Source organism: Alexandromys fortis, unplaced genomic scaffold, assembly GCF_014885135.2.
Source record: "Alexandromys fortis isolate MF-2015 unplaced genomic scaffold, M_Fortis_MF-2015_v1.1 scaffold_45, whole genome shotgun sequence".
NCBI classification, from domain to species: domain Eukaryota; kingdom Metazoa; phylum Chordata; class Mammalia; order Rodentia; family Cricetidae; genus Alexandromys; species Alexandromys fortis.
The window spans coordinates 7,400,864-7,424,467 of record NW_026067926.1 but is presented as its reverse complement, the minus strand read 5'-3'; the positions used below and the strand labels follow the sequence as shown (position 1 = coordinate 7,424,467).

The 23,604-nt window shown below is 38.9% G+C and overlaps 1 protein-coding gene across 1 annotated transcript in view; it reads right to left on the bottom strand.

Moving 5' to 3' along the window:
* Positions 1–23,604, bottom strand: part of Smg1 (SMG1 nonsense mediated mRNA decay associated PI3K related kinase) — a 105,646-nt gene that overhangs the window by 67,511 nt on the left and 14,531 nt on the right. Inside the window, exons 2-6 of the mRNA XM_050143150.1 lie at positions 10,258–10,421; positions 9,415–9,570; positions 4,352–4,488; positions 3,055–3,113; positions 1,641–1,854 (exon numbers count right to left, since the gene is read on the bottom strand). Coding sequence (XP_049999107.1) covers positions 1,641–1,854; positions 3,055–3,113; positions 4,352–4,488; positions 9,415–9,570; positions 10,258–10,421 — 730 coding nt within the window. The remainder of the gene's footprint in view (positions 1–1,640; positions 1,855–3,054; positions 3,114–4,351; positions 4,489–9,414; positions 9,571–10,257; positions 10,422–23,604) is intronic.

The window sequence follows — 23,604 nt, the reverse complement described above, 5'->3', positions numbered from 1 at the left end:
GATCCTGAGTAGGGTAACCATAGATGCAAATGGCACCTTAAGTGCAATTACAGACACTTGAACATTGTATAGGCCATAAAATGCTTTGTTAAGTGTATAATATTGCTGCTACAAAAGGGAACAGGCTTATTCTTCAGTGATATATACTGATACACTAACAGAGTGAACTGTCTATGTATTTATCTTCAAATACTTCCACAAAAAGTATTCATGTGAAAATAAAACAACTTTAAGGGATGGGGAGATGGTTCAGTTGGTGAAGTACCTGTCATACAGCATGAAGACCTGGGTTCAATCACTAGCACCCAATAAAGGCCAGATGTGTTGACACATGTCTGTAACTCAAGCACTATGAGGGGAGAAAAACTGAGACAGGCAGGTTTCTGGAATTTGCTGACCAGGCAGTGAGAGACCCTGTCTCAAAAAACTAAGGTGGAAAGCAATAGAAGAAAACACCCAATACTTACCTCTAGTCTCCACATGTGCATACCACACATACTTCGACTACCAAAAATGATAAAGAAACCTATAAGTTGGATAGTAAGTACACCCTTGTTCTTCCCGCATTTGGAAAGCTGACTCAATAGGATCATCATGAGTTTCAGGCCAATTTGGACAACAGAGTGAGATCCTGACTTACAAAACAAAAAGTGGTGCTGGAGAGACGGCTCAGAGGTTAAAAGCACTGGTTGCTCTTCCAGAAGTCCTGAATTTAATTCCCAGCAACCACATTGTGGCTCACAACAATCTTATAATGAGACCTGGTGCCATCTTTTGGTGTGCAGCAGAACACTGGATACATAATAAATATATAAATCTTAAAAAAAAAAAACTAGGAAAACTGAACATTTTTAAAAAATAAATAAAACAGCTGTTAGCAAAATGTGATTAAGCAGGGATCTTATCAAACTGCATCTATACACATCTTCCTGTGGATTTGAAATCTTTGAACTACAGTCAGGAATCAATTACATAAAAATGTGTAAAATCAGACCAATTTGCTGCTATGCTGTTTACATTTCCACAAAAAAAATGACATAAATGTTACTCTTATTAAACTGGAAAGTCAGATACAGTATATAGTCCTGGCATTCAGAAAGGTGAGACACTGGAGGACAGTTTATGCAACACAATAAGAGCCTATCTCAAAAAGCCCTAACAAAACAAAACCCTAACTTGGGAATGAGCTTTTCCATACACCCAGACATTCAGAAGTGAAACAATTAAACAGAAGCTGGAATACATTCATAAATTAGTGTTAGAATTATTTAAATAATTTTTGACTTAGCAAACCTAAAACTTAGGGAAGTGTGAGGGGAGGAGAGGAAAAAAGATCTAGAAATTAGTTGTGATGTTTAGCTTTTGTCTCTTTCAAAAACTGTGAGGGCCCCTCCAGCCCAACTCTTTGAGCCTAGTTCCTACTTTAAATCTGCAAGTCACTCTAATATTAAGTAACTTCAAAGGAAAGCTTCTAAAACACAAACAGACAAAAATGCTTAAAATTAAATTACTTTAAACCTAACTTTACTCAAACTGCATTTCATTTGCCCAGTGCTGTGTCCCAACAGTAGACAGGTAAGCCCCATCTTCCACTTTGTCCCCTACTTCACTCCACTCCATTATGGGTCCCTGGCTCTCACCTGCATCACGGAGGAAAAGGCTTTCTTCTCTCCAACAGTCTCCAGCGCTCTGTAAGTGGCGCACAGGTAGAGCAGCTTCACTTCATCTTTAGCAGAAGAGCTAAATTTGCTAAAAATCCACTTGAAGATCTTCTCAGCCTCATAGCTCAGAGAAGCACAGAGAAGTCCAAGACAGCAAGCTCCCTCCTGCCTCAACTCCTGAAGCAACTTGCTACTGTGTTTATTTTAATGCAAACAAAACACACACAAAAGGCATTAGTTTTCAAGGATGAAAGTAGGACACTTTTCCCCCCCTAGAGGCAGGGTTTCTCTGTGTAGCCTTGGCTGTCCTGGCACTTGCTCTGTAGACCAGGCTGGACTCAAACTCACAAAGATCCGCCTGCCTCTGCATCGAGTGCTGGGATTAAAAGGTGTGCTCAACAACCTCCCACCTTTTTTTTTTTAAAGTATGACACTTTTTACAAAAGAATGTCTCCTATGTATTAAAGAATTCCTAAATGACTTTTCAAAACTCAAACTAAATAAAAAGGTAGAATTTATCCCATTCTGCATACGTATCCTCTGTATTCTCTAATGTTCAAAAGCCCCTCTGTCAGACATTAAATTTCTTTACAAAATCATTTACAAAGAAACACTAAAAAAGCTATGAAGTGGGCTGGATAGATGGCTTGGGGTTAAGAGCACTGACTACTCTTCCAGAGGTCCTGAGTTCACTTCCCAGCAACCACATGGTGGCTCACAGCCATCTGTAAAGAGATCTGGCGCCCTCTTCTGGCCTGCAGCAGACATGGAGGCAGAATGTTGTATACATAATAAATCTTTTTTTAAAAAAAGCTATGAAGTGCTAAAATTCAGGCTAAGTTCCATTTCTGATTCACAGAAAGAGGTAGCAAGAAAATATTAAAAAATGCACTACATTTGTAATAACACCCAACATGTAATGACTGTGAAGTAGGAAATGTTTAGTAGATAAACCACACAAACTTAAAGGGATAACAGCCAGTACTAAGTATAGCATTAAGAAATTAAGTAAAGCCATCAGTGACCTGCTCCCAATACTGCTGTTCTTTGGAATCACTGAACATCTTTAAGAAGCCTAGAGATGATTTAAAATATGAAGTTCACCTTTTCCTCTCCTCTCTTAAGCATTTTAAACTCCCTGAAACAGTAACTTCCATGCACGCTAGCTGGCATCAGTTCATGTCTTTTCTCAGGTCAATGCTTAAGAAAGAAGAGAATTCTCTTCCAAGTAGGTTCCATTTGTACTCAACAAAAATTAATGACTAAATAACAGTTTTATTATTGAAGACTTAATGATATTCATAAATAAGGCCCAGGGTACATCATGCATATTTTAATAATTTCTACAATTACTTTCAAGGTCACCTAAATGTGACCATTATTAGTTACTTACCTTTCATTAAGCACATCATGGACAGCAGCCAAGATATTATCCAACTGTTTAACTAGTACCTTAAAAAAATTATAAGAACTTCAGATTCCTATTTAAAAGCAGTACTGTATACTTTATTTTTCTATTTAGATAGGATTATTCAGTATCTCAGTCTGTTGTTATTGCCAGTCATCAATCACATGAGGAGGGCATATTTCCCTTCAAGCTATAAAAGAAACTCACAGGACACAAGAGCTGTAATCATCAGCAAAATATAGTCAAGCTCATTTTAATTGAAAATTAAAATAGAATAATAAGGGAATGGAGAGGTAATAAATGAATACAGTAACATACCAATGACAGAATCTAGGGGTGGAAGCACGAGCCTCACTGTACATCTTTCTACTTGCTGTGTATCAAAGACTTTTATAATAAATTTTGAGGGGATGAGCTTGCTTTCTGCCTTACTACATGCCATTCTTACTAATTTTCTCCTGTATCAAGCTTTTAACATCAAAAAAATTACTTATAAGTAAAGTAATAGTTTTTTCCTCTTAGTGATACAGGGTTTTTCTGTATAGCTCTGGCTGTCTTGGAACTCACTTTGTAGACAAGGTTGGTCTCGAACTCACAGAGATCCACCTACTTCTGCCTCCCAAGTGCCGGGATAAAAGGCATGTGTCATCACCACCCAGTAAGAAATATTTTCTAAATGCCTCTAAAAAAATGTCTTTTAAAGAGCTTTTCCATTTTTCCCATTCTTATTAAAATGACATGTGTACTATGCACAAGTGCTCTTAGAGACCAGAAGTGTCCAATCACCTGGAGCTGATGTTATAGGCAATTGTGAGCTGGGAACCAACTCAAGACCTCTGCAAGAGCAGTAGACACCCTTAATCTCAGTGCCGTCTCTACAGCCCCAGTTTTTCCATTTCTTTAGCCCTGATCACTAGACCAGACTTACATGCATAAAACATGTACCCCATACTTCCACTTTATGTATAAAAAAACATAGAAATATGTTGTCCTGTCAAAGAAAATGTCTACGGACAACAGGGTTATCCACAAGCTAAATTATGCTTTTAAAAATGCACTTTATGAAAAAAGATGCCAAAGTGACTCCAACAATAGCCATCATAGATAAATGATACATTAGGAGCAAAACATTAGCACCCTAACATAAGTCAAGTACAGAGCTAAGGAAACTTTTTTTTTTCCTAGAAGCAAACCATTTCTTGTCGAAACCTCCCAACACAAAATCACCTTATGTACTCTAAGAACACTAAGATCCTCAGCAACTCCAAGCATGTTTACTCACCAGTTTATTTTCTGGCTGCTGAATAAACTCCTTCAGCTGCTTTACAGTAGCCAGTCTTCGGTCTCTGTCATCTTCCCGGGTGATCCTCCGAAGAAGATTCGACAGTCGAGACTCATCCGAGTACGACATCGATCGCTCTGTGAAGATAAACATTTCATGGCCGCCTAGTAGACTAAAAGTATGAAGCATATAGTTCAGGCATTCTGAAGTATTATCAAAACCCAGTGTACTGATTTCTCTTCTGTTAAGCTCTCTTTGTATCTATAGAAGAATGCCTGGACACAGTTCCACAAACTCCAAAAAACCCTTATCAAAAATAAAATGAATGAAAAACACTCAGCAAAGCAAGCACCTCATTGAAGAAGACCAGATGAGGAAGAAAAAAAGAAAGGCATAGAACTTTTTTTTTTCAGTTCCATTTTGAGCTGTTTTCAATATCTAGGTTTAAAAAAAGGGAGCGAGGTGGCCAATACTTGCAATCCCAACTATTACTAACAAATTCTGAGTCTACAAGTTTTTCAGATTAACCTGAGCAAAACAAGGAAGTCATCCCAAGAAAAACAAAACACAAAAACCAAGAAAGTGGGAGTAGACAATGACGACAAACCCAGGGTGATGTCTCTATAGTAAGAAAAGGTCGTGCTTCTATTTCTAACTGAAGAGAGGCCCCTGCAGGAAACCTCTTCTTCATAGTATTATCATTTCTCTAGCACACAGTTCAGGCAAACTGAAAGTACACATTCAATTTGATCAACATCTAACTACCACTTGCAGTGTGAATACCATGGCATCACCATTAAAGTAGCCCAGAACCTTTCTTCTTTTTCTAGTTGCAAGCAGAGCACAAACACACCATCAGTGCTTGACACTTCTGACATTCTAAATATGAAGGCTGCATTCTATTTTTATTTTAGAATAAAGGTATTTTACCTATGTGTATGCAAGTAAGTACACTGTGTATATCCCTGGTACCCACAGGAGCCCAAAGAGGGCGCCAGATTCCCTCAAACTGGACTTATAAGTGGTTACGAGGCACCAAGTGGGTGCTGGGAATTAAAACTGGGTCCTCTGCAAAAATAGCAAGTGATCTTAACTACTGAGCCACCATTCTAGCCCCCAGGACCGTAAATATAAACAAAGTGATTTTAGCTAGCCATTGAGTGTGTAAACAACAAACCACACTTAAATATTTGTTTATGATCTAAAAAATAAAACTTGCTTTAAGATCAGAGTGCAAGAGCTAAGTTACTAGCTAGCCACAGAGACCAACCAGGCAGTGGTAGCACATACCTTTAATCCCAGCAGAGGCAGATCTCTGTGAGTTCAAGGCCACCCTGGGATAACTGCTACTAGAGATTAATACAGTCTAAAAGTGAAACCTAGTCAGGCAGTGGTGACTCACACCTTTAATTCCAGTACTTGGAAGTCACATGCCTTTAATCCCAGCACTCAGGTGGAGACAGAAAGGGATATGGCTGGGCGGGAAGAAGAATATAAGGCAGGAGGAGACAGGCGCTCAGGCTGAGGATTCATGGAGACAGGATCTTGTCCCCTTCGGTCTGAGGATTTGGTAGAAGTAAAAAGTGGCTGGCTCCTTTACTTCTCTGATCTTTCAGCATTTACCTCGATATCTGACTCCGGGTTTTTATTATTAAGACCAATTAGAATTCTCACTATATAACAGTGAGTTTCATTTCTCAATAAGTCTCAAAATGAACATTTAAGAAACTACTATGGCCTTCTGTCCCTGGATCACTGGGCTACCAGGCGGCCCTGTTTAGGTGCTGAAGAGTTCCATCTGGACGGAACCTTCATCTGGAGATGGATGGAGATAGAGACAGAGACCCACACTGGAGCACTGGACTGAGCCCCCAATGTCCCAAGGAGGAGCAGAAGGAGGGAAAATATGAGCAAAGAAGTCAGGACNTGTTTTGTTTTGTTTTTTGTTTTTTGTTTTTTCGAGACAGGGTTTCTCTGTGGTTTTTGGAGCCTGTCCTGGAACTAGCTCTTGTAGACCAGGCTGGTCTCAAACTCACAGAGATCCACCTGCCTCTGCCTCCCGAGTGCTAACTAGATGGGTTTCTAAGACTGAAGAAAACAAATGTGGCTCATAGGTTTATGATCTCTGAACTAACAGGTTTGGTTGAATCATCTTTAGGAAAATCTGCACAGATGGATGGGGAGATAGCTCAGTCTTTTCAAAGTTCTGGTCATGAAGGTGTGGGGATTCTAGTTTAGCCACCGTAGCTCATATAAAACAGCTGGGCATGGTATGACAGGCTTAGAAACCTAGGGGGCAATGAGAGGCAGGTGCTTGGTGTTGTTGAACCCACTGCTTAACCTACTTGGCGAACTCCAGGCCAATGAGAGAACCCTGTCTCAACAAGCAAGGTGAATGGTAACTGAGATCAACCAAGGGAGGTTGACCTTTAACCTCAACACACATTCATGTACATATCTAGGAATGTTTGCACACACAGGTGCCCCTGCACATACATAAGCATACACACACACACACGTATTTAAATTCTATAAAGACATGGACAAGAATTCTATAGTAGCAAAACACTGTCATAGTCATTGCTTTTCTTGTTCATGTCAGATGCATTGGCCATACTTGCATCTGATATATTAACAGATGAGAGCTGAGGTCAGACTTCTAGAATTGTTGTTGTGATAATATGTGATATTGGGTAGTTAAACATTGCTTTCATAGTCAAGAAGAGTCTGGGCTTTTGTCCTTTGACATGGCTCAGCATTTATAATGAGTTCACTTTCTGATGATATACTTTGGAAAAGTGTACATTTTATCACCCCATTAATCAGCCTTGACTAAAAGCTTAAAAACTTAAAGCTTAAAACATTTCTTCCAAGGAAAACACAAGGTAGTTCAAGCACAACCAAGTTAGAGCTTTACAAGTCATACCTACAGGAAATTAAATGTGGCTCTTCTCTTGCTTTTTGCCTCTCATGTTCTGTTACTCAGGATCACAGAAAGATTTGCTCATGAAGTTTTTGTCATGTGACCACCTCCCCTTTGTTAGTGTAGTGCTACTTGACGGTGACAAAGGAGCTGGTCCTGTGAAGAAGCCTGATGCCTGTGTCCTGGGTTTTGGAAGTTGTTTTGTTAAGACTCTGTTTCTTCGAGCCTGCTAATGAGCTCCAGGCTTTGGTCTGAGGGCTGTGAAAGTCTATGTTTAAGTGCATTGGAAGCATCTCCAAAGATGCTGGCTCAGCCTCAGTGGGGTGCATCGTGGCTGCCTTTGGGTGAGAACTTTAATTTTAAGTGTACTCCCTCTCAGATGATTTCTGAAGATGGATTACAGTGAACAGAGCTATTTCATCCTTAGACACTTTTTCTTGCTTAATTTGGATCATAACTATTCCTTCTCTTTTGCCACTAGAAGAAGGGCATTAATGGTAGACTTCTCTGAAAATGTTATGTGCATACTACAAAGATTATTTCCCATTTTAAAAATATTTTTGGATAGGGTCTTGGTGTCGTGGCCCAGGCTGGTATTGAAATCTTGATTTATAGTTGTGTGCTATCACACCTGGCTTTTTTATTTTTTGTGAAGGATCAACTCTGTCTTCTTTTCTTTGGGGCCTTCTTTCACTCAATGGAAACAATAAATAAAACAAGATAAAAATAAGAAAAAAAAAAAGAAACTACTATGTCTGGAAGAAGGAAAAGGTTTTTTTTAACAAGCCCATAGCCCACAAGGTAGGTCAATAAAGACGGAAAGGGAAAATACCATTATATCACCTGTGCTCTAATTTCTTCAACCAGAAGCAAATATTCTCACAACTCAAGAGTATATGAAGGGAACTAGATGAAATAAACGTTAGTCACCTCCTATCTTCTATAAATCTTAAGTCTTGAAACTGCAAACACTTTGAGGTAGTAGCAGAACCTTTAACTTAGCCATTCTAACTCTGAAATTTCATTAAAAAAAAATCAGTTTGTGTGTGTGTATGTGTGTGAGAAAGAGAGATTTATTCATTTTATCTGCACGTATACATGGGTGTTATGTATGTTCTTGGTGCCCACAGAAGTCAGAAGAGGGCCCCAGATCTCCTGGTGATGGAGTTATGGATGACTGTGAACCACCCTGAAGATATTAGAAATCAAACCCAGATATAAAAGCAACAAGTGCTCCTAATTTTACTGCACCATCCTCCAGACCAAGAAAGCAGTTTTTGAAAAGTTAAAAGTTAAGTTTATGTTGTTGCTGTTTTGTTTTTCGAGACAGGGTTTTGCTGTGTAACCTTGGCTGTCCTGGAAACAGCTCTTTAGACCAAGCTGGCTTGGAACCAAGAACTCTGCCTGCCTCTGCCTCCCATATGCTGGGATTAAGTAAGGCATGCACCACAACCACCCAGTCTGTTAAATGCCTTTTTTAAAAGTTTGGTATGTTTATAATACACACAAAATGTTTACCAAGGTACATATAAAACAAACTACACTGTGCAAAAAGCAATTATATAAACCATTTATATCAGAAACCTCAACTTTGTACACAGATTTATCAATAAAATTTTACTTCCTTTTAATAAAAGAAATACATTATTTTTTAGGTTTTTGGATTTGTTTTATTTAGTCTGTTTTGAGGCAGGGTTTCTCTATTATACAGCTCTGGCTGTCCTGGAATTCACTATGTAGACTAGACTGGACTTGAACTCAGAGCTACACCTGCCTCTACCTCCCGAGTACTGGGATTAAAGGGATGTATTACTACACCTGGCTGGAATACACATTATCTTTACTACCCTGAATGATTTTCCACTTTTACACTGGAAAATCTGCAACAGAAGATAAGAGTGCAGTTATATTTAACTTTAAGAAAAGGTCCAATATGTATATAGGACTTACCATATCTACTATCCATTCAGAAACCCTTTAACATCTTGCTCAAACTTGTAACATTTTTTATAAGCTAGCAATTCAGGGGAAATAGTATAAAATGCAGCCACCTGTATGCTTTACAACTTACAACTGCACGTATCTGCTCATGACCATGAGAAGTGAATGTGGTCAACGCTGGGTATCAAGTCTTTCTTACCCTGTGATTTCCTCATGTCTTTGGTGGCTAATGCACGACTGCCATGCTGAACACTGGTAAACTCAGGGCTGGTCACATTGTTAACCCTCAGCTCTTGCCCCAACGACTTCCGACCATAAGTATTTTCCCCAGATCCTCCATTGACACTGTAGCCACCTGAAAAAAAGTAAATGTTTACATTATCTTAACAGGGTCCTTTTTTCACTCCCTCAACTAACAGTTCAGGATCTTACCCATTTACATACAGCCTAGCCTAGGCTTCTCCCCTATCTTCCCTATGCTACTCAACTCCAAACCATTTTGATTCTTTCATTGGAAGTTAAAAAGAGAAACAAAAGTTAAATTCAGGCAAATTTTACACTCTGGTTAGGCACATTTTGGATGAGTAAACACGAGATAGTAGCCTGGGGAACCTCAAGTGTTACAAGTGGACAATGCATTTAAACTATATGGTGACATACATCTTTGATCTCAGCACTGGGGAGTCAGAGGCAGGTGGATCTCTGTGAGTTTTGAGGCCAATCTGGTCTACCGAGTGAGTTCCAGGGCAGCCAAACATACATAGAGAAACCCTGTCTTGAAAAACCTAAATAAATAAATAAATGTAAAATGGACAAACTTTTGAAGTTTTCAAAAATACTGTATCTGATACCTATCTTTTCAATACATTAGAAAATGAATAGAGAGAAGGAAGGGGGAAAGAGAGAAAGAGAGAGGGAGAGAAAGTGACAGAGACCAACAGATAACTGGCAGAGGGAGATAAAAACAGAGAAGCCCATCTAAAACAATAACATGCTCCAGCAATAGAAAATAAATCTATCTGTATGTATGTAGCATGTATACCCTTTTCGTCATTCTGTATGTCGACATGGCCTCTGGTATCATCGTGCCTTTGCCGAGACACCACAGCTGAATTTGAAGGTTGCAGTCCATAAGAGGAAGAAACACCCCTATCTCTGGAAGAGGAGTATTTTAAAGTATCTGGGTCGGCTGATGCACTATCAGTTCTGGGGAGGAAAAAAAGAGAAGAAAAAAAAAGAAAAATTAATATTAGAGGTTTAAGCAAATATCTTAATAGCCAAAGCTACACAGCGTCTCTCTCCTCTAACCTTTATGTTCAGTCACAACTCTATCAAGCACTCCACTGTCTAGTAAGTCTTTCAACTAGGAAGAAACTGCCAACAGATGAGCTGCCTGCTGTTCATGCTCTCCTACTGAATTCCACCTGGATTACAGTGAACAACTCGTGTTAATTTGCTCATTTAATTCATTTACTTTTTTGGAGAAGAGAGTATGTATGCAGATATGTGCGCATGTGTGGAGACTAACAGGTCTAGGTCAGGCTCTGCTTTGCTGGGACCTCAGGTACATCAATCAATCAAGCTGGCTGGATAGGGGAGGACGCTCCATGAATCTGCCTATCCCTGTTTTTCCTCAGCTGGTATTACAAACACAGCTACTACACCAATTTTTTTTTTATATGGGTGCTGGGGGTTCAAATCAAGCATTTTATAGACTGAGCCATCTCCTCAGCCCCAGGACTTTACTGTCAGCATATCAAAGAGACTGGAATTCCAAAATTCCTTGTAAACTTAGTACCTCATGGCAATGTCTACTGAACTCTCTCAACTTAGTCCTCTAATATCTGGCAAGAAAATACACACTGGTATTTGAAAAGCAAATAGGCTATAAGAACATATCAACTAAAAGGAAGATCGTGTTTATGCTTGGCTATATTTTAATGCCTTCACTAAAAAGAATGCCAATTAAACTTAGTTGAAAAGGGAGGATTAAAGTTAAATATTACATTTAACTATTTATTGTAAGTGTATCTCTCAGTAGGGGTGTGTGTGTATGTCCACAAGTACCACAGCAAACATATAAAAGTTAAAAATGACCATTTGTGGCGGTCAGTTCTCACCTTCCACCATGCAGTTCCTAAGGACAGAACTGAGGTATCAGGCTTGGCAACAAGAGCACTTACACAATAAGTCAACTCACCAGCCCAGCAAACAAAATTAAGAGAAAAGGCAAAGTCTCAGAATTCCAGTCATGCTGAATCTGAAGGCTGGGGCCAGTAATGTAATACTGTCAGAATAATTCCTGACACTTGGGTATTAACAAACAAGTAGTGAAGCACAAGACAAAAGCAGTATCTTATCCAACTATCAGCTCCAATTAGCACTATGCCTCAATGTCCTCAGTGAAATAAAAAAACCAAAGCAAGCTACAAGATTTTTATGAATCTTATTCTTCTAGTTATCAATCATAAACTGTTAAGGAAATCAAATATCCTATTATAGCATATGAAAAATAAAAGTAACTGTTGTTTTCTTGATTTTCCCCTAAGAAAAAAAGAAATTCATTAAAAAAATAGCAGTAATGAATTAATAGCAGCAATTTCTATATTCATTACAAATGTCTTCTGAGCTAGACTGGTGATGAAGGCCTTCAATCTCAGCTACTCAGAGGTTGAAATCACAAGTCAAAGCCAACCCTAGACAATTTAGTGACATCCTGCCTCATAAAAATCTGATGGATAGGGAAGGGCAGTTTAGAGCTCCTTGAGTACTACAAACAAAGTTCTAGGTTTAGTACTCAGTAACACAGAACAAACTACCCAAACTCATGATCATTTCAGAAAGTCTTAGGGCATTGACAAAAATAGAATGAGCCTGTGTTCCTCTCTTATATGAGAAAAGGCAGCAGGATTTTTGCACACATGCTTCTTTTTTACTTTATTAATCCTGTTCTTGCCCCCACCAACTGGACATCTTGGTCTATATTTTCTGCAATTCCTGACGATACAGAAAGCAGAAAAGGTCCAATTAAACTTGAAACCGTAACCAGAAAATCTGAGTCAATGCCATAACCTAACAACCTAAAACTGCTAAGGGTGAAATGTCTTCTTAAAAGCATGCAGCTTGTGCCCTTACAGACAAAGACAATTCTTCTAATGCAGAGAAATAAAAACCATGAAATAAAATACCTTGGGGTGAATAGTACTATTAAATGTGCACCTATAATCAACAACTGCATTATAAATGCATTATAATGGTTTCAAGAAAATACTGAAGGAAAAGAGTTTATGGGCTTCCATGCGGGAGGGGGGGCGGGGGAGAAAGGGAGTAGGAGAGCGTTCACCTAATTCAACCTGGAAAAAAAAATAACTTAGTAAATGCACAAATCAGATAAGCACATGACTAAGTCTGATATGCAAAACTCACCTACTGATGTTTACACATGCTGGCATTTCCGATTATTAAGCTCACATGTTGCTCAAACTATACTAACTGTAGCACTTTCTGGTGAAAAAGCAGTAACATGAGACTCAAATCATGCAAGTTAAAAAACATCTGGGCTAAGCTGGAGAGATGGCTCAGTGGTTAAGAGCACTGCCTGCTTGTCTAAAGGTTCTAAGTTCAATTCCCAGCAACCACAGCCCCAATGCAGTAAAGATACACAGTTCTTTGGTTTCCAGGCCTTTGTTTCTCTTGTATAAAATACAGATTGATACCTATCTAACATACAAGGCTGTTGTGAGGCTCACGTAAGGAAAAGAATACTTAAATACATAGCTTGCATGGTATATTAAGAGTTATTATGGCCATAACTCAAAATGAACTCTAGTTTTCCAAGCTAAAAGCATATAAGCAGTCCATGAGCATATAAACGCAATCAAAAGTTTTTACAGTAACTATAAAGCAGCTTATGTTCATCAACAAAGAAATTAAGCAGTTTATTGCTATCAACAAATTTCTAACTAACTAGGTTCATCTGATTTCACATTATGTTTACAAAACAATGAATGATTTCCTAATTCATTAGAAACACAGGTTTTTAACTCCCACGAGTTATGAACACTGAAATTTTTTCATCACAAAATTAGGTTTGAAAAAAATGCAATAACAATTCAGTAGGCCAGAACCACTGCATCAGAGCCGTATCAAATGTTCTCCGGGTCAGGCACTTGGAATGCAAACTTGTATTCCAGTCAGCATTAAATACATGTATTTTGAAGCAAAATGCACAAAATAGCTGAGCATTTATATGAAACAGCTACTTTTACAATATCTAAACTGCTTATGTCTCAGAAACTATATTAGGTTGTTAGCACCAACAAGATAAGACCACCCCAGCCCAAAAAATAAACTGTTAAGAACAGAAGTAAGCACTATAGATGAAGCAAAGCACAAAACAGAAACTACAGATTTCAACTCCAGGAGGCAGGCATCAGTGTTAAGCAAGCTAGTTAGAAAGGCTGAAACGGCTATCTACTAGAATTAGTGTTTCAATTTAGTGGAAAAAGAAAATTTATCTGTTAAACTAAGAATCCTAGTAAGGATTCAAAAATACTTCCACAGTCCCTTTAATACTCTAAAAATGTGGAGAAGAAAAAAAGAAGAAATGCATAAGTTTCCCCAAAATGATCCAACTGAAGTTAAGCCTGATGTACATGCCACATGAGAGGTAAGTTTCTAAAGCTCATACCTCAAAAATCGCATACTGTGTAATATGGAGCCTTTGTGGTGTTTTGCATCAAGTCAATCTGTAAGACAGCAGTTACAGTATTAGTGAAGACAGCGGGTTAAAACATTTGTTCAAACATGAAACAAATCTCACTCATGAGTTAGGTGCTTTTTCTTTAACTATGGCCACTGTTGGTTCAAATACTGAAGCAAAAATCACAATGGAAAGCCACTCTGCCTTTGAGGACAAAGAGTCTTTAAGTGGCAATCAAAAAAAAAAAAAAAAAGTGAGTACATAAGAGAATTTAAATGTTAACCGTAACATACAGATCCCATGTGAATACAGTTATTTTATTTACCTATATTCAAAATCGAGAAAATGTAATAAATCTAGGATGTTATTCACTTCAGGTGACTCAAATCTTCAGCCCTCATACATCTGCCACTGGTTAAAGGGCAGTATCTCCTGGATGGATAGTCTTGTGGTCCGGCACCTATAAGCACTACATAGAACAACTTCCCTTTCCCCAAAAATCTACCTCTAGAAAGTATGAAGTTGCGAAAATTTCCTATGAAGAAGCATTTCCATAAAGGACCCTAAAATGACTTGATGCAAACAACACACCTAATGGTGCCGCTGGAAAAACATCATCACTTTAAGCTGTTTTAAACCTGGACTGAAGAGCTTTCACCCCCATAGTTAGACCTAATTCGTAACATTCATAACGGGTATAAACCAGGAAATGAGATTTGCCCTTAAGGCAATGAGGTAGAAACAATGCAACACTAGTACTCAAAAGGCACCTACATAAGATGACAGAGCTCTCATGTTGCTTAAAAATGATGTACCTTTTAAACTTAAACCAAGTACTATTCCCATAATGTTTCTGTCTTAGTTTCTTTTTATTGCTGTGATCCAAACAACCTGGGTAAGAAAGGGGTTATTTCATCTTACAACTCTCAGATCACATTCCATCACTGAGAGAAGTCAGGATAAGAACCCAAGGCAAGAACTGAAATAGAAACCATGACTGTTGCCCATGGCTTCCTCAACCTCCAATTTAGCAGCTTAGACAATCAGGACCACCTGCCCAGCGGTGGCACTGCTCACAGCGAGCTGAGTCCTTAAAGAAAATGTCCTACAGGTCAATCTGATGTGAGCATTTTCTCAATTGAGATTCCCTCTTCCCAAATGACTCTAGTTTGTGTTAAGTTGACCAAATACTAACCAGGGCAGACTTACTCACCTGGATTCAAACATGCTTTCATGCAGAAGAAAGGATAAAAAGTCTGGGGCTTCAAGAATATCACTTTCATAATAAAAATAATGGTCCTAAGAGCAAGTCTAGGAATGAAAGATTTATTTGGGGGGCTCAGATACTTTTTATTTTTATTCTACATGTATGAACATTTAGCCTACATATATGAATGTACACCCCATGCATACCTGGTGCCTGCAGAAGCCAGAAGAAGGTGTAAGATTCCCTGGAAAGGGAGCTATACAGACGACTGGGAGCTGCCATGTAAGTGTTGGGAATCGAACCTGGGTCCTCTGCAAGAGTAACCAGTACTCTTCACCACTTAACCATCTCTACAGTCCCTTCAGAGACTTATTTATACAATTTTGCATCAATTTTGCGATATTAAAAATGTAGTTAATACAATTACTTGGTAAATGTTCCTTAGCTATCTAAGGATTAAGTGACTATAATACCAAATTTTAATTATTTAAAGTTCTGTTACCTATTTTATTATAAATCAAACTGTAGACTTATGAAAAACAAAATATACTTAACAAATGTGAAACTACAAAGATTTTTACCTTACCCAAAAGAAGCTGTAGCCTTTAGCTGTGGATGCTAGACAGTAATCCCTAAAATCCTAGAATGTCATGCCTAGGAAGGCTTTTTGTTCACCTGGGGACTCTGTGGAACAGTGTGACATACAGTAGAACCTTTGAGATACATAAACTCCAAAGGGCCGGAAAGTAAAATAGTTATGTAAGCAATTAGCTACAGAGCCTCAATAAAAACTCTCACATAGAAAGGAGCAAGCATCCTGGTTAGGTACTGTTAAAATAGATACCAACAGGAAGTCATACCATCTGTAATTCTTCAAGAAAAGAACAATTGCAAGCTCCATGCCTGGAACCTTTCTGACTCCCTCTGTCCTACATGTCCTTTGCTACTGTTAATATGAACACTTCAGTAGCAATATACTATGAGCCTGATACAATTAGCATTAGAACAAAGGTTGGTATTAGGGACTATGCTCCCTCTATCTGTACCTACATTAAAAAAAAAAAATCACTAAATATACTCTCACCCAAAAATTCACAAAACGCTTCTAAAAACTTTTATTTTTACTAAAACACAATGTTATCATTTAATTTCAAAATTATAAATAAATCTGCATCAATTTTGCAATATTAAAAATGTAGTTAATACAATTTCTTGGTAAAAGTATAATTTTAGTAGCATCTTTACCAAATGTAGTGTGACTTTCAAGGAACTTCAAATACCCTGTCTGTTGACCTCTAGTCCTATTAAACAGAAGGTGCAAACAAAGGTAATCACTTCAGAGGAAATTATTTTAGATTTCAACCTTTGTTTCATGAGAATAACTTCTTCAGAGAAAAGCCTAGTGAACGCCCTCCCAACAGTTCAGACTCCTTTAAGCTGCTATAATCTATAACAAGACCTTCGACGCTACTCAGGTTTACAGTACATTCACTCTATGAACTAACACCATGAGCTCCTACGAAGAACAGCAAACCTAAAGGTTCAAATCTGAAATGCCCCCACTTGATCATGCATTGTCCCCAACTTGTAGACCTAATCTGGGAGATTACAGAGCCTTTAGAACAATGGTTCTCGGCATGTGGGCCACGACCCCTTTGGGGGTCAAACAGCCCTTTTGCCAGGGTTGGGAAACACTGATATTTACATTCCAGATCCTAACAGTAGCAAAATTACAGTTATAAAGTAGCAATGAAATAATTTTTATGGTGGGGGTCACAAAAAGAACTGTATTAAGGGTCTCAGTATTAGGGAGGTTGAAAAAAATCACTGCTTCAGAAGGTGGAACCTCACTAGAGGAAGTGGTCACTAAGGCAGGTCTTTAAGAATATATTATCCCTGGTCCTTCCTGTCACACTCTCTACTTTGGCCACCATGCCTGTCCTACTATGATGGGCTGAGACATTCTGAAACCATGGACAAAAGTAAATCCTTCTTCCCTTGAGCTGCTTTTGTCAAGTACTTTATCACAGCAGCAAGTAAAGAAACATCTACCATTTCATTGCATCTTTACCACAACCTCATTAATTCCATTATATAGGTAGGATAACTGAGATTCCCTAACTGACCCAAAACTACTCAGTTTTACTATGACTACAAACTTTCTCCCCATAAATCCAAATTCACCTCCATCTGCATATATAGCCTTTTTCCATCGTCATTAGACAAGTAAAGCTCCTCCCTAGAGAAGTCATCTGGACCCCGAGTTTCACCTGTCACCCAAGCACCTTTACCTTCTGTAGACCACACACAGACTTTCCCACTTCACCACTGTTCATTACATCACCTGCAAAAGCACTCCAACAACACTCCTATACAAATAATTGAACTCCTTTCCTTTTAAAAATCTAGTCAGGCACACACATAAAATCCTGGCTCTCAGGAGGTAGAGGCAAGAGGATCAAGAACTGAAGGACAGTCTCAGCTACACAGCAATTTGGAGACCAGACTGAGCCACATGACACCCTGTCTTGTACACCCCATCCCAATAAAACTGTCCAGAATCTTCACAGACAAGTCCCTCAAAACTCCACCTTTAGTTCCACTTACTTTTCTACGGAAACCTTCACCCGACCTTCAGCACATCACCCACCTATTTCTGCCCAGTAAAAGCTGCCTTTTAATGCACTTTTTTCTTTTCTTTTCCTTTCTCCCCTACACCCCTCACCCTTCCTCTCAAACATAAAGATAGGATCCTTCTGCAGCCCATGCTGTTCTGGAACTTACTATGTAGACCAGCCTGGCTCAGAGACCGCATGCCACTGCCTCCCAAGTGCTAAAATTAAAGACATGTACCACCACGCCTGACTTAACTCCTCCACTGGACACTTTGTATACCCCTGGCTGTCCTGGAACTCACTCTGTAGACCAGGCTGGCCTCAAACTCAAAGATTCGCCTGCCTTTGCCTCCCAAATGCTGGGACTAAAGGTGTGTGCCACCACCACGTGGCTTCACTCCACTCTTACAGCTAAAGCCCCACATTCATTTTTTCAGTTTCCAAATGCTCATTCTCACTGCTGCTCTATCTGGTGTCTGGTTTGAATTCTTCAAAGTGTTGCAATGGCTCTGTACTTCCACATAACCCTTTACTCACTTCCTCCCAAAACCAGCTTACATTGTGACAGTAACAGCTTTGCCAAGCCCCTTAATCTTGCTTAAGATTTTCTTCACACCAAGTTACCAAAACCTCAACCCCACATAAATTCAATGATCAACTACTCACTTGGAAGCACAACACTGACAACCAACTACCCAGACCTCCCCATTCTCTTCTGATTCCAAAACATCCTAACACCCAGCCCACAGATTCTAACCTTTGACAAGAAAACAAAGACAGTAATGTGGGATTTCCCTCTATATACTGTGAATACAACTGGTTAATTAATAAAGAAACTGTCTTGGGCCTGTGCAGGGAATAGAGGTAGGTGGGGAAAACTAGCTGAATGCTGGGAGACGGGAGGCGGAGTCAGAGAGAAGCCACGTAAGCCCTGCTGGAGCCGGACAGAACTTTTACCCAGTAAGCCACTGCAACATGGCAAAACACAGATTAATAGAAATGGGTTAAATTAATATGTAAGATTTAGCCAATAAGAAGCTAAAGCTAATGGGCCAAGCAGTGTTTTAAATGTTTCTGTGTGATTATTTTGGTTCTGGGGGGCCGGAACTAACTAGCGGCCTCCTTGATACAGGACCTCCTTGATACAGGACCGTATCTGCACCCAATCCTACACAGCTCCTTCAACTATTCTGAGCTTTTCACAGATACTTCCTCAAATAGAATCTCTTTCCAATACAGCTAAATTTTCTTCCTAAGTGTGAAATTTTCTAGTTTAACATCTCTTGCTAAAATATAGTAAACACAAGTAAAGTCTTTTTATTAAAAAAAAAAGAGTAAACACAAAGGAAAAATCTCCATCAAGCCTACATGCCCCTCTACCACATATTCTGCTCCCTACAAACAAAAACCTCTCAATGTTCTAACATCTCAAACACAACTGACTCCTCTTACCAGTATCCTCATAGAATAAGGACCATATTTTTTAGGTGTTTTATGACCAAAGGCACTATCTGATCTGTGAGATTATGTATCTCACCTCCAAAACTCATTTTCACCCCCATCTTCAAAAATAATTTGAAGCCACAAAACTATGTTACTCCCACCGGGCAGTGGTGGCTCACACCATTAATTAATCCCAGGACTTGAGAGACAGAGGCAGGCAGAACTCTTCGAGGCCCTGTCTAGGAGAAAAACAAAACAAAACAAAAACAAAAAAAAAAAAAAAAGCCTAACTGTGGTAGCACACACCTTTAATCCCAGCACTTGGAAGGCAAAAGTAGGCAGATCTCTGTGAGTTCGAGGCCAACATGGTCTACAAAGTGAGTTCCCAGTCAGGACTGTTACACAGAGAAACCCTGTCTCATAAAAATAAAAAACAAACAAAAATAGCCCTAATGTCACACCCTCAGTCCTTCTCATGCACTACACATTCCTTTCAAATTAAATCTTTTAGTATCTCAAGTTTTAACTTTTCTTCAGTGTCTAGAGAGAATTTAGTCCCTGCCTAAACAGCTTTGGCCTTAGCCCTTGCTCCCTCACTCAGTCTTTCCCTTTATCTTCCCAAGCCTCGTTCAACTTTCCTTCGTCAAATTTCAGATAACCAAGTCTCATCAGGAGCCACCACTATCTGTACACTTCCGAAGGCCTAATGGTTCTTCCCTCTGCTCTTACTAACTGTACTCTACAAAGAGAACGAACATAAACACCAAAAAGGCAGAGGCCTATTAGGTTATCACTTTGCCTGTATAGCATAAAAAAATCCTGTTGATTAAATTATGTCATTGGAGTGTTTTATTCAACTTTGCAATTCAGCTGCAACCTAAACTTCCTCCGGAAGCCCTTCCAGTAAAATCGACATTTCTGGCCTGAAGATATAACTCAGTAATAAAGCACTTCACAGAATGCATAAGAACCTGGGTTCAGTCCCCAAGTTCCAAACAAAATGGGGAAATAAGAATATCAACATTTTCTTGGACCATTTACTACAAAAAGTGCTCGCTGAGACTAAAGATTATAAAAGAGGGCTGGGAGATGACTCAGTGGATACAGTCACTTGTAGTCAAGCCTGAAGACCCGAGTTCAGTAACTGACCTCAGAAGCACTTGACAGAAGGAGAAAACCAATTCCTACAAATTGTCTTCTAACCTCCAGGTGCACACCCCAAGAGCAATCAAGCACTCACAATACATCTTTAAAACAAAAGGCAATTCCAACTAACCTAAGAATTCACAATCTAGATAGGCATGGTGGCACACTGCCTTTAGTTCCAGCACTCAGGAAGCAGAAGGTGTCTAATTTCCAGGCCTGCTAGAGCTACATAGAAAGACCCTGTTTTAAAAAAATAAATAAAATAAAACCAAAAAAAAAAAGCCTACTTAAATTGTTTGCATAATCTGAATGTTGTGGTGGTTTAAATAAGAAAGGCCCCCATACGCTTATATTTGAATGCTTAGTCACCTAGTCACCAGGGAGTGGAACTGTTAAAAGGATTAGAAGGATTAGGAAGGATGGCCTAGTTGGAGTGGGTGTGGCCTTGTTGGAAGAAGTGAATCTCTGGAGGTGGCCTATGAAGTTTCAAAAGCCCATACCAAGTTCACTCTCTTGACTGTGGATCAGGATGTAGCTCTCAACTATTTTTCTAGTTAGTACTATGCCTGCCTACATGCCACCATATTCCTCACCATGATGATAATAGACTAAAGTTCTGAAAGTGTAATCAAGTCTTCCACTAAATACTTTTTCTAATAAGAGTTGCCTTGGTCATGATGTCTCTTCATACCAATAGAACAGTAGTAACAAAGACAGAATATAAAAGTGCTCTGTAATTTCAGAAGAAATCCCAACATTAGCTCCTCCTTCAAAGTCTCACACACTCAAAGAAGCAGTTAGCTATAGGCTGGTTTCAGTTGTTCACTTGAGATGTTACCACTGACGGAAGGAGGCACTATCTTAAACCACACATTCTTCCAGAAAGGAGAGTAAATACAGTGGCTGCTACATGGAAAAAAAGAGGGCAGAAGAACGGGAGAAGTTTAGAAGATAGTGGTGACTAGAAATCTAACATGTTTTGTCTTTTAAAGACCTAACTACACTAGGTATGGAGCATGTGCTCAGGAGGCTGCGGCAGGAGAACCAGGAAGATCTCAAGATGCAGGAAGCCCAGGCTATGCAGCAAACCTGACTCAAGAGCAAAAAATAAATAGAGGGAAGAAAGAGAACAAAGGCAAAGGGTCAGGGAGCACATGAAAACAACGTTCAATAGCATCAGTAACTGGGAAAAACAAATCAAGACTACAAGGAAAATTTATTATAACTATAATAATCAGAATTTACAATCTGAAACTAGAAACAGAAAACAGGGTTTTATGAGGGTATGGAGGAATTAGAGCCCTTTTCTGCATTGCCGTAGGAATGAAAATGTTTCAGCCACTTCAGAAATCTCGCTTAAGGTATATGCCCAAAATTGAGACTATATGTGGCAATAAACATATTACACAAAGTTGCACTGGTCTAGGGGTAGACATCTACATGTCTACTGGTAGACGAAGGACTAGAGACGCAGGGCATCTGCACAACAGAGTATGATCCAGCAGTAAGAAGGAATGAAGCACTGACATATTAAAACCTTAGATGAATGTGAAAATCAAACTAAATAACGTGAGCTAGACAGAAAAGGAAACACACACACACAATTGTATTCATATGACTGGACAGATTGACATGGCAGGACTGTGGTTGCCAGGGGCTGGATGAAAGTAAGAATGTACAGTGACTGATGGATATAGGGCTTTCCTTCTTGCGATAATGGAGAAAATTCCAAAACTAAATAGAAATGCTCAATGACTACATAATATCCTTGATGCCAACGAACAGTACATTTTATGTGCATTTTATCACCCTTTTAAACCCAACTACATCCTTGTTTCTGACATTCTAAACCATGAAGAGACACTGGCTAGGTTCAGAAACTATAAAAGAACACAGGGGCTTCTGGGAGGAATGATTAGAACCTGGTTGTGGTAGTTACACTACTTCATTCATTTGTCAAAACTGAAAGAACTACATAGCATCATTTCCATAAAGGTCACTTCAATTTTTTTTCCCCCAATATTTGCACTTAGACTAGGGCGCAAGCTCAATGGTAGAGCAAGCACTCTCTTGACACACATAAAGCCCCAGGTTCAACACCTTTCTTATGGTAAAGGCATCAAAGTAGAAGGCAGGACTTGTTTTGAATAACTCAACATACCATGTCTTTTACTACCCACCATGGTTAGCCATTTTACAAGAAAAAAGAGCTATACCACTGGTTTAATGTCACTACACTTCAGTTAAACAAGTTGCTGGCCTGGAAAATAATCCATGGGAAGAACTGGAGCTAAAAACTCCATCTGGCCAAGGCACCCAAAGAAACTTGGACCAGTAACAGACAGCTGCCATTGACACCAACAATAAACAGTTCTAAACTTTTAGTACAACAGCAGCCTTGCCGTTGCCAATGCCTGAGAAATTTCTGAATAGTCCACAGGGCACTTTATTTAAAATAATTATTATAATAATTACATAATAAGTTTCTAATAATCTATTGTCTATTTTGACAACTGAAAATTCTCACTAAATTCTCATTAACAAACCACTAAAAGGTAATGCAAAATCAAAAATTTAAGCAGTGCTAAATAAAGCAACACCAGATTTACACGGTGAGTTTCTGTCTTTTTAACAAACCAAAAAATAAATACTATGTAGAAGATACTAATTTTCCTTATTATAAGAGACAGAATCTCTGGAAAAGCAGCCAGTGCTCTTAATCTCTAAGCCATTTCTCCAGTCCCAAGAGAACTCTATTAAGAACTCAAAGTAGTATGTCCATGAGAGACCACAAGTAAAGAGCACCTACTCTTCTAAGCAACTACCTGATACAGCTTAACTTGCAACATATATAAATGTTAACACAAACAAAAGGCATTAAGTTTAAAATCCACACTAGTGGTTCTCTACAAAGAAAGACTGCCAAAAACATCTAGAGAGGCAGTTTTCAATTTACGCATAAATACATCTTAATGTTCTTTCTAACTTTACCAAAAAAGAAAGACAGTATTTCTTGTTTTCTGGTTTTCAAGACAAGGTTTCTCTGTGTAACACTCCTGGCTGTCCTGGAACTCGCTTTTTTGACCAGGCTGGCCTCAAATTCACTGAGATCCACCTGCTTCTGCCTCCCCAAAGTGTTGGGATTACAGGCTTACACCACTGCCCAGCTCAGTAAGTGAATCTTTAAACAGACTGATACAGCATCTCTAGTAACACCCACAGGACCAGTGCTGGTAAAAAAAAAAAAAAAAAAAAAAAAAAAAAAAAAAAAAAAAA